This window comes from Gavia stellata, chromosome 27 (assembly GCF_030936135.1).
Source record: "Gavia stellata isolate bGavSte3 chromosome 27, bGavSte3.hap2, whole genome shotgun sequence".
In the NCBI taxonomy this organism is placed as follows: domain Eukaryota; kingdom Metazoa; phylum Chordata; class Aves; order Gaviiformes; family Gaviidae; genus Gavia; species Gavia stellata.
The window spans coordinates 6,388,100-6,401,773 of NC_082620.1; the positions used below are offsets into that span (position 1 = coordinate 6,388,100).

Genomic DNA, 13,674 nt, shown 5'->3' on the forward strand with positions numbered 1-13,674 from the left:
CTAAGATCTCATTTCATATGAAGAGTCCTATTCCAAGGACCTTTGAAATAAAGCCGCGTTTTAAAATGGAAGGGTCTAGTTGAGGATGAAGGCGTTGCAGGTCAGGGCACTCGTGTGTATCAGCTGAGCTATGGTAACCTCAGCGGCACCTCAGACTGAGCCACCACCAAACTCTTCAAGGCCTATTAACTCAGTAAAGGCCCTGAGCTTTCATTTCGTTATCACGTAGGCCACTTGCAACAATTCTTTAGTGATTTGTGTGCTCCTTGTCTTGTCTTCAAGCTCTGTTACTGTATTTATAAGATCTTTATTTGGAGTTAAGGTTAGACCAAAGTGTTGTACTCAGTAAACTTCTCTTAATAGCATAATAGGTAGGGTGATTCACAGAGTGCTGTAATGTTGGAAACTCACATATTACAGGACTTGATGTCACGTTCACTAAGTGGAAGTATGTCAACATTAGTCCAATGTCCCAAACTGGTACTAAAACCTGGGAAGACATCCTTGGTCTGTGTTGGCTAAAACATATGAGCATAAATAATATTGACACTTTCATCAACATGAAGTCTGAAATTATCTAGAGTAGCATAGCAGATGTTTTGCTTACTGTGACAAAGGAGACACGGATTTTGATCCACTCTTCTCGGGTGATGTTCAGTTTCTGTGCTTCCTTTTCACTTCTGTAAAATACAGAGGAGAAGATTTTTAGATCCCTGAAAGAAACTATTTATCTAAGAGATAGGTGGCAAAATTTCTGTTAATAGCAGTAATTCATATTTCTGTGGTCTTCAGAAACAACCCAAGAGCATTTTATTTTAAGTAGTATCTGCAATGCTTTATCCACATCCTAATTTGGTTAATCCCCTCTGTGGTTTCAATTGAGGTGGTGTTTTTCTCCACTTCCTTTCCTAAATACCTGATTCTGCTCATCTGAACTATGAAATACCTACTATATTCCATCTTGGAAGTGGCTCTGTTTCAGGGATTCAGAAATTAATCCTGTTTACCTCCATTCTGCAGAATAAGAGATCATACAGCAAAAATTAAAACCAAATTGTAATTTGCCCCTTTCGTTCACTTGAAAGTTGGATTTATCCTGATTCCTTGATATAGGGATGAATCCATATTGCTAGTTCTGAGACAATCTTGTTTCAGGCCTATAGGCCAGCATGTTTCACTAGCGATATACTCATAATGATGAATTAGTTACAGATCTGTATTAATGCATGGTGACAGACTGTTTCAGAATTAAATGTTGGTCCTTAGTGTTCTTAGAAAGAAGAAAACTACGCACCCCTTTGGCTGCAGACTTCTCAGCAGCTTGTATATTAGTCACTTTAACTTTGCATATGCATACTAACATAGAAGTCATAGCGTAAGTGTGGTAGAATCCCTCAAGTTACTTCGGCAGCAGCATGCAGAACATTTGACCTCTTTGCTACTTCCTGGCGTCCAAACTCCGGAAAGACAGATGAGGGTCAGCTCACAGTTATTTTCAGCTTTTGCAGATAACAAGCTCAGTGGCACCCTGTTTGAAAGAATCCGTAGATTGGCCGTGGTCTTTCTAACAAGCTAATAAGGTATTTTTTCTTTTTTACTGAACAGAAACAGACTTAGAGGATGGAGCAGGAAGTGGCAAGAGATGAAGAGGAGCAGAAAGAAGGCTTGATTGAGTTTTATGATTCCTTCAAGGACATGTTTGAGTTCTTCTGTAAGAACACAACAATCCACGGCACCATCCGCCTTGTATGCTCAGACAGCAACAGGATGAAGACAGCTTTTTGGACTCTGCTTTTACTTGCCAGCTTTGGGATGTTATACTGGCAGTTTGCACTTATGTTCAGCCAGTACTGGGCCTACCCTGTTGTCCTGACCATGTCAATGCATTCAGAGCCCAAGATGTTTCCAGCAATTACCATCTGCAACCTGGACCCATACAGGTAACCCGTGCTTTCCCCATGGCTGTAGTCATGTCTTCACAGTCACAAGGGTTCAGGAAGGGTCAGCAGCCTTATGACTCCAGCCCGGAGGAGGCTGAAGGTAGAGAGAGGGAGGTCTCTCTGCCTTACAGAGGTAGAAATGGACTATTGTTACTTCCAAACTGGTTTTAAGATAAGATCTTGTTGGGAATTGTGCAACAGCATGTAGCAGTTTATTTCATGCACTGAGTCAGGATAGAGGGAACTCTACCTTGTGACTTGGTTCAAGCTGCTAACCGATTTTGTGCTCTGATAAAAAGTCTTTCCCTGAAAAACATGGCTACTGTGTGTATTCATTCATAACTATGCTACCGATCTCTGGGACCATGCATGCTAGAGCTGATTCTGCTTGGGTTTTTGTACTGCAGAATGGCTTTAAGGAAACAATATAACCTCTGTGGAACCTGTGTGGCCCTGCTTGTCAAACAAGGCTCACAAAGTAGTGGCAAGTTATCGAGAAGTTTCAAATTACATAGTAAAGGAAATATGTAATTTCCTTGGAATAATTATCTAATTGGCTGACAGAAAGGCCAGTTTGTGCAGCTGATGTTGCGTGGCTACAAGCTCTGAGGTTTTCAACGGAGGATCCAGCAACTGGAAATGCAGCAACCGGAGCTCCTAGTAAATTAATTTATTGAAGTTAGGTATGCTGAGCATAGGCACCCTGATTGCTGGCTTTTCTCACACAGACAGCAAGGACTGCAGAGACCAGGAGAGTAGCCTTTCCATGGGTACTGTGAGGGTACATAAAATAGAGTGCTTTTGTCTAATAGAAACGTGGATATTCACAAACAGCTAATATTTCTGTTCCTTGCAGATTTGAACTGGTTAGTGAACATTTGGTTCAATTGGATCACATGGCAGAGGAATCTATCGCTTTTTTGTATGGCATCAACACATCAGCCAGCTTATTCCACATGAATGAGAAAAATATCCACGTAAAAGACTTGTCAAGCATGGGCAATCTCAGCAGATCCAGCTTCAAGCTGAGCCAAAACTTCTCGCTCTTGAGAATGTCTGACCACAATAACAGGTCAGGGAAGAAGCATTCCAGCGTGGGCTTCAGGCTGGTAAGTGCGTGAAATCTTTGAGATTTTAACCTGGCTACGGACACGAGCGAGAGGACTGGCTGCTCCCCAAGGGGCAGGGGCCGGAGCGGGAGCCTGCCCTCAGGGCAGGCCAGGGCCCGTCCCCCGGTACCTGAGCGAGCGAGGAAAGCTCACAGACGGTGGCCTGGTCCAACCAAGAGTCCAGCTCATCAGGCAAGTTTGTGGCGATGAGGCAGGTCCAAGATCAGGCCCTGAAGTTAGCCCACGGGATCGACAGGCAGGAGCACAGCAGCAGCCCTACGGCGCAGCCCCGAGAGGGGCTGAAGGCCCCGAGATGGGCTTAAGTGAGCTCCTGGGCCCGTGGGCAGAGGGAGTGGGTGGAGGCCCCAGGTGAGGCTGCTCAGGGCCCTTAAGGCCTGTGAGTGCGCTCGGGGCCCCGACAAAGATCTCACAAGGTACATTCAAAAAAAATGAGTGAAAAAATAGTTTCAGTGCTGTGTAATGACAGCTTGGCGGATGTTTCAGGAGAGCCCATCCCTGCCTCGAACAGTTTATGCTGGTTGCCAGGACTCTTGCGAAGTGAAACAATAGCAACACCGACGGTCTTACACAGCCCACCCACCTGTGAAGTCCTTTTCGCAGTGACAAATTCAGTAGAGAATGGTAGCAGCAGGCTGTGGGAATCATTGTACCCGTCTCTAAAAACAGCCAAAATATCTAGACTTAGCAGGTGAGCCTAGAAATAACAGAAACACCATGTGAGGATTCTTGCAGTGTCTAAATGCTGTGGTACTGGGGACACTGGAAATGTTGCAGATAAAATGAAAGATGGCAATAACAAATCAAGAGGATGAATACAATAAATGTGTGTCTGTGACTTCGGAGATGAATGCAAGTGCTTCAGATTCTTGTTATGAAAAACAGGGTTAGCACAGATCTAAGAGCAGAAGCTATGAGAGAGAGAGACTGATGTGGCTTCAAAGGCCAGCATTTTTTGCCTGGTTGTTCTTGTCCTGCCCTGTCCTGAAGTCCTTCACCAGGCATACTTTCACCAGAATCTGTGGGTGTTCACCTGTCTAAGGCCTGAGTAAGAACAAAGAAGGCGTCTCGGGACTCAGTTCATGATTCATGGGTTGTAGAGGATTCCCACCACCCCTGTCCTTCCTTCTCCCAAGGTACTTGAGTTGGCTTGTCTGCTCTCTTCTCCTGCCTCTTTTCCCCTGCACTCATCCCCCTGAGATGAAATAGCACACCTAATGCAGCTTCAAGGAGGGAAGGTGCTTAGCACATAGCAAGATGACCTCCAGAGGTCCATTCCAACTTCAGCCATTCTGTGATTCTGTGATAACTAAAATGATCAGAGACTTCACTTTCTGGAAGAATAGAGGTTCCCCTTGTCGCTGTATCCAGTATTGCCTTTACCCCCTGATCTCTGTTACCCTTAGGCTGTCATGTCCTGGCTGTGCTGAATGGCTCCCCCTCTTTTCTTCCAGTGCAATGCCACAGGTGGGAGTTGCTTCTACAAGACCTATTCATCTGGGATGGATGCAATTCTTGAATGGTACAGGTTTCACTACATGAATATCATGTCCCAGCTACCAGTTATAATCAACATTTCTGATCATGAGGAGCAAATAGAAGATATGGTCTACTCCTGTCAGTATGACGGGGAGCCATGCAGACCCAGGTATGTTACTTCTTGAAACGCTAATTGTGATTTCAGCAGAACTCAAGGACTTGGGAGACTGAAACTGAGCTACACTTTCAGGCAGTGCAGGCACTGCACCTCATGGCATACTGCCAGGCATAGTCCTTGTTGGAGATCTGACTGAAAGAAAGAACAGCCTTTCATGATCAGAGCATGAGGCTAGGAACCTAGAAATTAGTGTTCTGCCATGATTTACCTCTGTGACTGTGAGTTAGTGTCTTAGGGTGTCAAAGACACCTAAAAGAAATTCAACAGGAGTTAAAGATTTACTGGTGCAAAGATGCATTGACTGTATGGGGTCTACAAAGTTTGCTGTAGGTCGTTTTATGAGATAAGGTCCTGTCTTAGTTTTCCTGGAGGCAATTGACTCTTACCTTCTTCTGCACGTAGTGTTTCTGATGCTTTCATGTAATACATTGCCGCCTGTGCGCTCGATGGTGAGCATCATCATTTTTGTACGTGTGTTCATCCAGCTCTTAAGACCTCTTATAAACTGGTTGAATGTGGAGGCTGACTTGGCCAGAGAAGTTCAGCGTGATCGTAGTAAGTGGTATAATTTTTAAGAAAACAAGGAAGGAGAGAATCTATTTCTCCTATTGATTAGAGCACAGAATTGATGTTTCTCCTATTGATTAGAGCTCAGAACTTCAACCTGCCTGGTTGTTGGAACAAGCAGGGAAAAATTTAGTCTACTTGGTGGAAGGAAAAGCAAGTCAGAACTCTGAGTTTGACTCCCGTGTTTGCGACTCTGGCTGTAACCTTGGGTGAGCAGTGAATCCCTCTGCACCTGATTTTTTTCCTTGTCTCCAGTGAGTTAACAACTCTTTCCCGTAGGCACTCTGTGTATACGCACACAGAGAACACATCCTACATAGAAGTAAAAGTATTGCTACACTCATAATTAAAACCCATCAAAATCTCTCTTGATTTCAGTGACTATGTTCACTTTCACCACCCTGTCTTTGGAAGCTGCTATACTTTTAACAGCAAGGGAACAGATCCTTTTTGGACAGCTACAAAACCAGGAATTCCTTATGGTATGTTATTGGGCAAAGGGTGGGAAGAAGACCTAAAGTTAATGTAATTTGGCTATGAATTAAATGTATGTCTTCTATGCATGACTTACTGATGTATAGCCCTCTCTTCTAGTCTGGTGGCACAAATTATATACTGTATTTGCTTGCTTCACTAGCCACATGTAGATGATAGCCATATCAGCCATATCTTAACTTATAGTAAGCAGAATATTATTTTACTTTTCAAGCAGAATATTCTTACAGTTTTGGAATAGGCTGGTGCAATTGCTACCTGACCGCTCATCAGCTCTCTAAGGAAAAAGAATGGCTCTTCTGTGAGCTAAGAGCAGTTTGATCAGTGCTGAGAATTAAGAGGTGGTGGTGTTCCTATTTTGGCCCAAAATAAGTTGTTATATGCTTCCTTTTTCTTTGGTTTACAGGACTTTCCCTTATCCTGAGAGCAGAGCAGAGGGATCACATCCCACTCTTGTCTACAGTAGCAGGTGTGAAAGTGATGATACACAACCACAATCAGACACCATTCCTTGAGCATGAAGGCTTTGACATCAGACCAGGCATTGCAACTACCATAGGCATTCAGCAGGTTAGCCACTTGCTCAAGAGCATTGTTTCTTTTCCTTCTGATTGCAGAAAGTCATGAGGAGCTGAACACTGACATTGACTCATACAACAGACTTGTGGGACTCTTGTGTTTGCTTCTTGACTGTGCATGTTTATTTTTGCAAGCCCATTTTCCCTCTTCACTGTGCTCAGGTTCCCATGGGTAAAACAAAATTATTCCAAATGTGCAAGTGGCCTTTTGGTCCTCAGTACATTGGGCCCTGATTTGTTTTACACTGAGGCTCTTACACCTTGTTCCAGCTCTACACAGGGGGCTGCATGTGTACGTTAGGATGAGAACAGACATTCAGAAGTGATTTGTTTATTTTGACCTGATGAGTTACTGCTTGTCAGCTGAACCAGTGACTGACCGTGTGCACTTTCCTACCCTTGCCCTGTTACTGTATCTGTTTTATTAGCAAGGTATAGCTTTGCTGCTCACGCGTATTACTACACTTCCTGTCCTTTATATGATGGTCCATCCAGTTAAGTTCAGATGGTGATGGCTAGGTCCAATTAAAGCTCCTAATCACTCAGGCCTCTTTTCTGTGTCCACAGGATGAGGTGAATCGCCTGGGTGGCAATTATGGGAAATGCACGACTAATGGCAATGATGTGAATGTTAAACTCCTGTACAACAACTCCTACACCCTGCAGGTATTGTCAGAGTGGCTGGCTGAGGCCCCAGCTTATTCAGAGTGGATGAACAGCAAACAAGTCACACCTTACCCTCCAGAGAGCTTTTACAAATCAGCAGGTTCATTGCTGGAGATAACAGAGAGATTCTCACCCCTCTGAAATGAAGCTGACAAACAGGGTGTTGTACCTTGGAATGTGTTTTACTGAGTGGGGGATACTTGGTCCCAGACACTGGGCTCTTCCCTCCTTGTAACACAAGAGAGATCAGACAGTGAGCCAGTCAAGGCAGCTGGACTGTTCTAGTAGGACGTTCTTGGGCCATCAGGTCTCTATTTGTGTAAGTAGTTGCTCCTGGCTCTAGATGCTTGGGCTGTGTAACTGAGATGTTACTGGGCATAATGAAACAGGGAGCTGGGGAAAATTCTATCTCACTGAGTGCAATACTGTTCTCAGAGGTAAAGCCAAGGAATGAAAAGTGAAAACCTTTTGCATCATCATGCTCTAGTAATGGCTGGTGTCTTTTTGCAGCAAAAAAATCCATACGTTGTCTCCTAGAAGCTGCATGCTACAGACTGAAGATTTGGACACTTGAGAATTTCTGGCTTATCCAATCTTTTATGCCTTCTTTATTTTCCAGGCTTGTTTGCATTCCTGCTTTCAGCACATAATGGTTCGAAAATGTGGCTGTGGTTATTACTACTATCCACTGCCTCCTGGTGCTGAATACTGTGACTACAATAAGCAGCCTGCATGGGGTAAGAGCCAAAGACTGCTGTCTTGTCCTTGTCAGAAGGAAACACCTTCCTACGATAGTCACTGGTTACATGACTGCCCTTCTACTTTGTGCCTATTATTTCCAGCTGAGACTATTTCCTCACATCACTGAATCCAGCCAGGTGGCAGCCACCTTTCTGTGTGTTTGCATGGATACCAAGTTAATGCATAAAAAGTCTTGCTATCAAGCATCCCTTTATTAAGGACATTAACACAGGGTCAAGCTCTTTCATGTCACCAATACTGGTGGCTGTGCTGGTGTAAGACAAAGCTTTGAATAACTTCTCTTGGTTTTCTGGTTGGCCTATCCTCAGCAGATCCTTACAGGGAAGGCACCTGCGTTGCACACAGGTGATTAGCTCAGCCATCTGGAACCATTCCCAAGTGAGAGTGAGGCAAAAAGAGGTCTCTCTCGGAGAGTGCTGTATGCTTGGGAAGGCCAAGTGAGGGCAGAGGTTTTGGTAGCCTTCTATTTGGTAGCCTTCCATTTCCTGAGGAAGTGTCTGAGTGTGTTCCTCCCATTTCTTTCACCAGGCCACTGCTTTTACCAGCTGTACAACAGGCTCAGAAATCATCACCTGAATTGTTTTGACCAGTGCCCCAAGCCTTGCCGGTAGGTCACAAAAGTAGAGTGCAATAAATGCCAGCTTGCAGAGGAAAATTACACCAGTGGAAATGTAGGCAACTTAGTGGAAACTTTATGGACCAATTGGCCGACTGAATTTTGGCATTTTCTGAACCAGAGATTTCAGTTTGATGTTTGAACCCCGATGCTGACAAAGGAAAAAGTTGACAGCATTAGACAAATTAAATAAGAACTTTGTGTGTGCATGACAGCAGAGAGGGGAAATTGTTTTAATCACACTGAAATGTTTTATTAAGCCCAAACCAAATTGTTTGTGTCATTTTTCAATCTATAGTACTTGTCTTCGTTCATCTTTTTTATTGTAGGTCAATTTTGAAATGGAAAGACATAATTGTAAAGCAAAATAACAATTTGAATGCATCACAGAAAAGTTGTCAGGATTTTGAAACCGTTCTAGTTTTCCTCCTGACCTGAACAGTTTTCAGGCAACCTCTGATTTTATTTGTTAAGCTGATTTACACAGCTTTTTCCAAAGTTCTCAAGAGCTGCCCCCAGAACTTCTGCTTTGGGCAAGTAGTTAGCATTGTTAAACTCCTTCCTGTACTCACTTTTAAATGCCAGGAGCCATAGCGATCATGATCTCCATTTTTATCTTATCAGGGAATCACTGTACAAGGTGTCTGCTGGGACAGCTAAATGGCCATCAGCGAAGTCTCAGGTAGTCCATACCGACAACTGCTGTGTTTAGAGGGGATACTGTATTTACTGTGGCTATTGGAACATTCAAGTTAAGGGCAAAAACAATGACTCAGGCAGCAGCAATGGAAGTGGCAAATAAAGCGAACTGGTCCAAAACCTGGGCCCAAGGGAATGACCCTGTAGTGAAGATGCCAGACTAAGATGCTGGAGAGGTACATTCAATTCCAGTTCTAATCCAAACTTCTCGTGACCTTAAGCACATCACCTCGCTGCCTTAGTTCCCACCTACAAAATGGCGTTAATGACTTTCTGCTTCCAGTGGGTGTTGCGGTGTAACAACTCACTTATTACTGTTTGTGAGGTGCTGCAAGGCCGCAATGTAAACTCTGTGAGGCAATAGATGTCCTCTTGCCATTTACCATCTTCAAATGTTAAATGGGCATTCAGGCTGTATGACCAGGTAATTCATTCACGTGAAATAGGTGATAATGTAGATGTAAATACAACCAATACATTTTAAAAGAGGAAATTATTTGGTTGGGTTGCCATTAAAGGCAGAATTTAAGAACCAGAATACTATACACACCTAAAATATCAGCCTGTATTTCTTTCTTATTCTGGCAAATACAGCTACTACTTGATAGCTATCACTGTGTGTTATAAACCAATCAATTACATCCTTTTTTATTATTTGCAATAGCCATTTTATTGCGTATGAAATCTACATTTACAAAATATTAAACATACAAAGACTCAGAAGAGAGGATTGCCAATAACATACATATACTCTGCTGCAGGACTGGATCCGCCAGGCTCTAAGGCATCAGAATGGATATAACTCTACCAGCAACAGGTTAGTCACTGCGAGAAGGTACTCCTGTTAACACTATGGATTAACTCTTCATCCTTGCAGAATTTGTAGATGTTAGGCTGGAAAGGAAGGACAAGAGAAGAATGTACAGGGTCATCCAATAAATTGCCCATCTTTCCTCATGACACTGTAAGACAGTCACTTCTGTAACCTTTTTCCAAGCTTATGTTAAACACGCTCAGAAAGAAAGCTTGAGTGAGTGGGGAAACCTATTGCCTAGCAATCAGCATGTAAAATGGAGCCCAGAATGCCAGCAGTACCTTCCACCAGGTGAATGACATGTGGACATCCCACTGTTGCTAACTGCTCCCTTTCTCCGATGCAGGAAGGATATTGCCAAGGTGACTATCTTCTACCAGCAACTGAACTACGAGTCTGTGAACGAGTCTCCTTTACTCTCGGTGGGTTGCACTACATCAGCTCAAAACATTGTTGCCTGTTGTTAGTTATGGTGTGCTGTGTGTGGTTGGAGGGAGGATTGTTTACAGCCCCCAAGATGCGATGGGATTATTCTTCTTAAGGAAGAGAATTGGAAATTTCACATTTTACACAGTCACACAAAATTACTCCCCAAATGGCAAGCAGCTAACTGACCTGCTGGCAATATGCAATAATTTCATGTTCCCAGAGCTCTGCTGTGTTTGATAAACACATTCCTTTGATTCTTTCCACAGGAGAATCTGCTTCTGTCCAGCATGGGAAGCCAATGGAGTCTCTGGTTTGGATCCTCAGTGTTGTCTGTAGTTGAAATGTTTGAGCTGCTTATAGATACACTAGTCTTGTCTCTCCTCTTCTGCTACCAAAGGTTCAGGTCAAAGAAGACATTGAAAGTAGCTCACACTCCTACCATCCCCAGTGTGAGCTTGACCCTAGAAAACTACCGAGTTGTGCAAGAAGAAGCTGGAAAAGGTGATGATTCTGCTCATACTCACCCTTCTGGAGTGACTATTGCCATGGACAACAACAGTGACCTGCATCTTCACCCGCTCTCCAGCAAGGTGGAAGTGCCAGAGGTTTGCCCAGATGTGGTGCTTAATGGATTTAGATACACGAAGGACAGCTCTTTGGACGGGGAACTGAATAGCTAAGGGTGTGTTTGTGCACACAGAGAAGTGGGAGACTTGAAACTCCCCCAACGCTCAGGTGCTGTCAGAAAGGTTGCAAACAGAAACGTTCTGGATCCAAGATCTGTGAGCACCTAAACACCACACTGCTGAGCTTGGCAGTCCTCCTCCAGCCATTACAAGTTCGTTATTAAACTGTCTGTGTGTCCTGGATTCAGGCATCATGCGACGTTCTTTTGTTCCTAATGAGTGTCTGGGGAGGGGAGAACTGTACTTCTACTCTCTGGGACAGTCGTGAGTCCTCACAAAAGCCTATTCATAGCTTTTAACTTCTAAAGCCTTGTGAGGAAATCAGCCTGTGGCTTCAGACAGGCCCATCTACATTTCACAAAAGAGAAAAGTCAGCCTGGCTGTTAGTGGAAAGCTCTCCAGTGGAGGCTAAGGAGTGTGTCCTCATATCAGTGTTGTCCTGAGGATGGCAGAGCGTGTAATAACAAGAGGTGGCTCTGATTACAGCTTTGCTTCCAAGACACCTCTCTGTCCTTAACCTATTACTGTTGCATTTTGTGGACCATGCACAGAATGCTGCTGCTGAGATGCTTTTAGACTTAACCCAGATTGTGTCAAATGAGACTTACTATCTTAGAGGAAAGAGAAGAAATGGGGTTGATAACTTTTTTATGTCACAGACAAAGCATCTGAGTTATTTAGAAGATTAAAACAATGCTGCATTTTTGTTGCAGTTCATTTATAAATAGAGATGTTTTAATGTTAATATTTGACAGTAACTTATGTGTACATAAAATAACACATTTATTTTTGATGATGATGTTTGCACAGGAGCATTTTACTCATAATCTTGTTTATGACTTCCTGTAGAAAACAAGAGTTAACAAGAAATCAATGAGCTTTGTTTTGTAACTTTTTTAAATAATAAAATGCACTGAACACAGCCTATGACTGGGGGTTTGGTTTGACTTTGTTTTGCCTTCAACCAATATTTGGATTTGTTATTGCCTAATGGTTACTGCTAAGCGTTGGCTCTGGAAAAGTCTTTTTCAAGATGTCCAGACCTTACTTGCAGAAGCCTAAATGCAAAGGGCCAAATCTTGAAAAGCGTTTTGGTTCCAGACATGGAGGTGGGATCCTCAGAGCCTTCAGTTTGCTGCTGACATCATTGGAACCAAGCACCAAGAAAAAAGTCTCACTTTTTCGCTTGAGAACCTTTTAACAGCCTGGACTTCCTCCCTGCAGCACTTCTCACTGGATCCCTAGGGCTGCCCCTGCCGCTCTTCTGGTTTTATTTCATTCACAAGGAGAATCTACAGAGATGTAGCCCAAACCCAAATGAATTGTGCTGTAATACGCCAGCCAAGTTACAATGAATGTGTGGGCTCCATTGCAGTGGGTGATTCAGCCTTTTCTCTGGGTCTTCTGCACTGGGCAATAGAGCTTCTTTGCTGACTGGCAAGAGTGATTTTATGCAATACTGTAGTCCGAGTGACCCTGTTGAGAAGAAATGAAGAAAAAAAGCACTACGGACAAGAAAGAGAGCAAAGGAATTAGACTTCTATGCAGAACATCTGGGAATGAAGACTCAAGTGGATGCCATGCAGTCATTATTGAAGGATTACAATGCCTTCGGCATACACACATCTATACATGTGCATACACATACACTTCACTCTCAAAAGAAAGCCCCTCTCGGAACTCCCAGACTTGTTACCACTGGGACTAAATGGGAAGTGATGAAAGAATCTTTATACTGGTCCTAATGCACACAAAAAAAATCACTGCAGAATTCTGCAGCATGTAATATAATTTCCAGGAGGAGCCAGTTTGGGGACAGAGGAGTGCAGGGCCAAGGATCAAGTGGCAATGTCTTGTCTGTGGTCAGATTTGGAACAAGAGGGATGTGGCAATACGGGACAGGGATCTGTTAGCAGGGGTGTGTGCTTCGCTTTATACATGTGCAGACCCAGAAGAGCAAGGGGTGTTGCAAGCCAGGAGGGAGATGCCTTGGCAGCACGGTATGCGAGAGGGCAGGGAATGTCTGATGGTAGTACAGAGACATAAGACTGGAAGAGCAAAAGAGGGGAGTTCACTATGGGAGAGGAACATGGGGAAAATTTGCTTCATATCTGCTTGTGCCACCTTTAGTAGAATAAAATAATGGCTTCTAAGCTAGTGGAAGCGTAAGTAATAGGTATCCAGTTTGAAGGTACCTTAGAGCAACCTTCTCTGAGGGTGTGGACTAATTTTCAGCTTAGTAGCTACCTCTTTATTACAGAACATTCCCGTAGCCTGCTGTAGTTGAGAAATCAGACGTGCAAATTCTTCATTAAGGTGATTCCTTAGTGCTTGTGGTATCATCACTGAAATACCTGTCGTGTTTGGAGCTCCTTATATCTGAGCTGTGCATTTCCAGTGTGGAGCAAAAATTGAGGCACAAATGGGAGTCCCTGTTATACTCAGAATCGCACAGCAATGCCATAGAAAGGTATAAACCCAGAGTCCCAGCTCTTTAACTGCCAGGCTATTGTTCTTCCTGATGGAAAGCTTCTATGATAGCGGTCACAGAAATTAAAGCTGAGCAGCAGGCAATGCAGCAGGTTGTTTCAAGTCCCTCTCCTGCTGCAAGCTGCATGGCAAGCTCTTCTGCAAGCAT

At 43.6% G+C, this 13,674-nt stretch overlaps 1 protein-coding gene across 1 annotated transcript; it reads left to right on the forward strand.

The window, feature by feature from the left end:
* Positions 1–1,620: 1,620 nt before the first annotated feature.
* Positions 1,621–11,030, forward strand: SCNN1D (sodium channel epithelial 1 subunit delta). The gene is made up of 12 exons (XM_009812910.2): positions 1,621–1,940; positions 2,797–3,049; positions 4,522–4,715; positions 5,670–5,773; positions 6,193–6,356; positions 6,932–7,030; positions 7,650–7,767; positions 8,321–8,399; positions 9,033–9,090; positions 9,869–9,924; positions 10,268–10,343; positions 10,617–11,030. Exons 1-12 carry the CDS (start codon positions 1,621–1,623, stop codon positions 11,028–11,030), a joined length of 1,935 nt encoding a protein of 644 aa, XP_009811212.2.
* The last annotated feature ends 2,644 nt before the right edge of the window (positions 11,031–13,674 follow it).

Coding starts and splice junctions, on each gene's coding strand:
- SCNN1D (XM_009812910.2), top strand. CDS start 1,621: ATGGAGCAGGAAGTGGCAAGAGATGAAGAGGAGCAGAAAGAAGGCTTG. Junction 4,716..5,669: donor GGGGAGCCATGCAGACCCAG/GTATGTTACTTC, acceptor TCTTGATTTCAG/TGACTATGTTCACTTTCACC. Junction 10,344..10,616: donor ACGAGTCTCCTTTACTCTCG/GTGGGTTGCACT, acceptor TTCTTTCCACAG/GAGAATCTGCTTCTGTCCAG.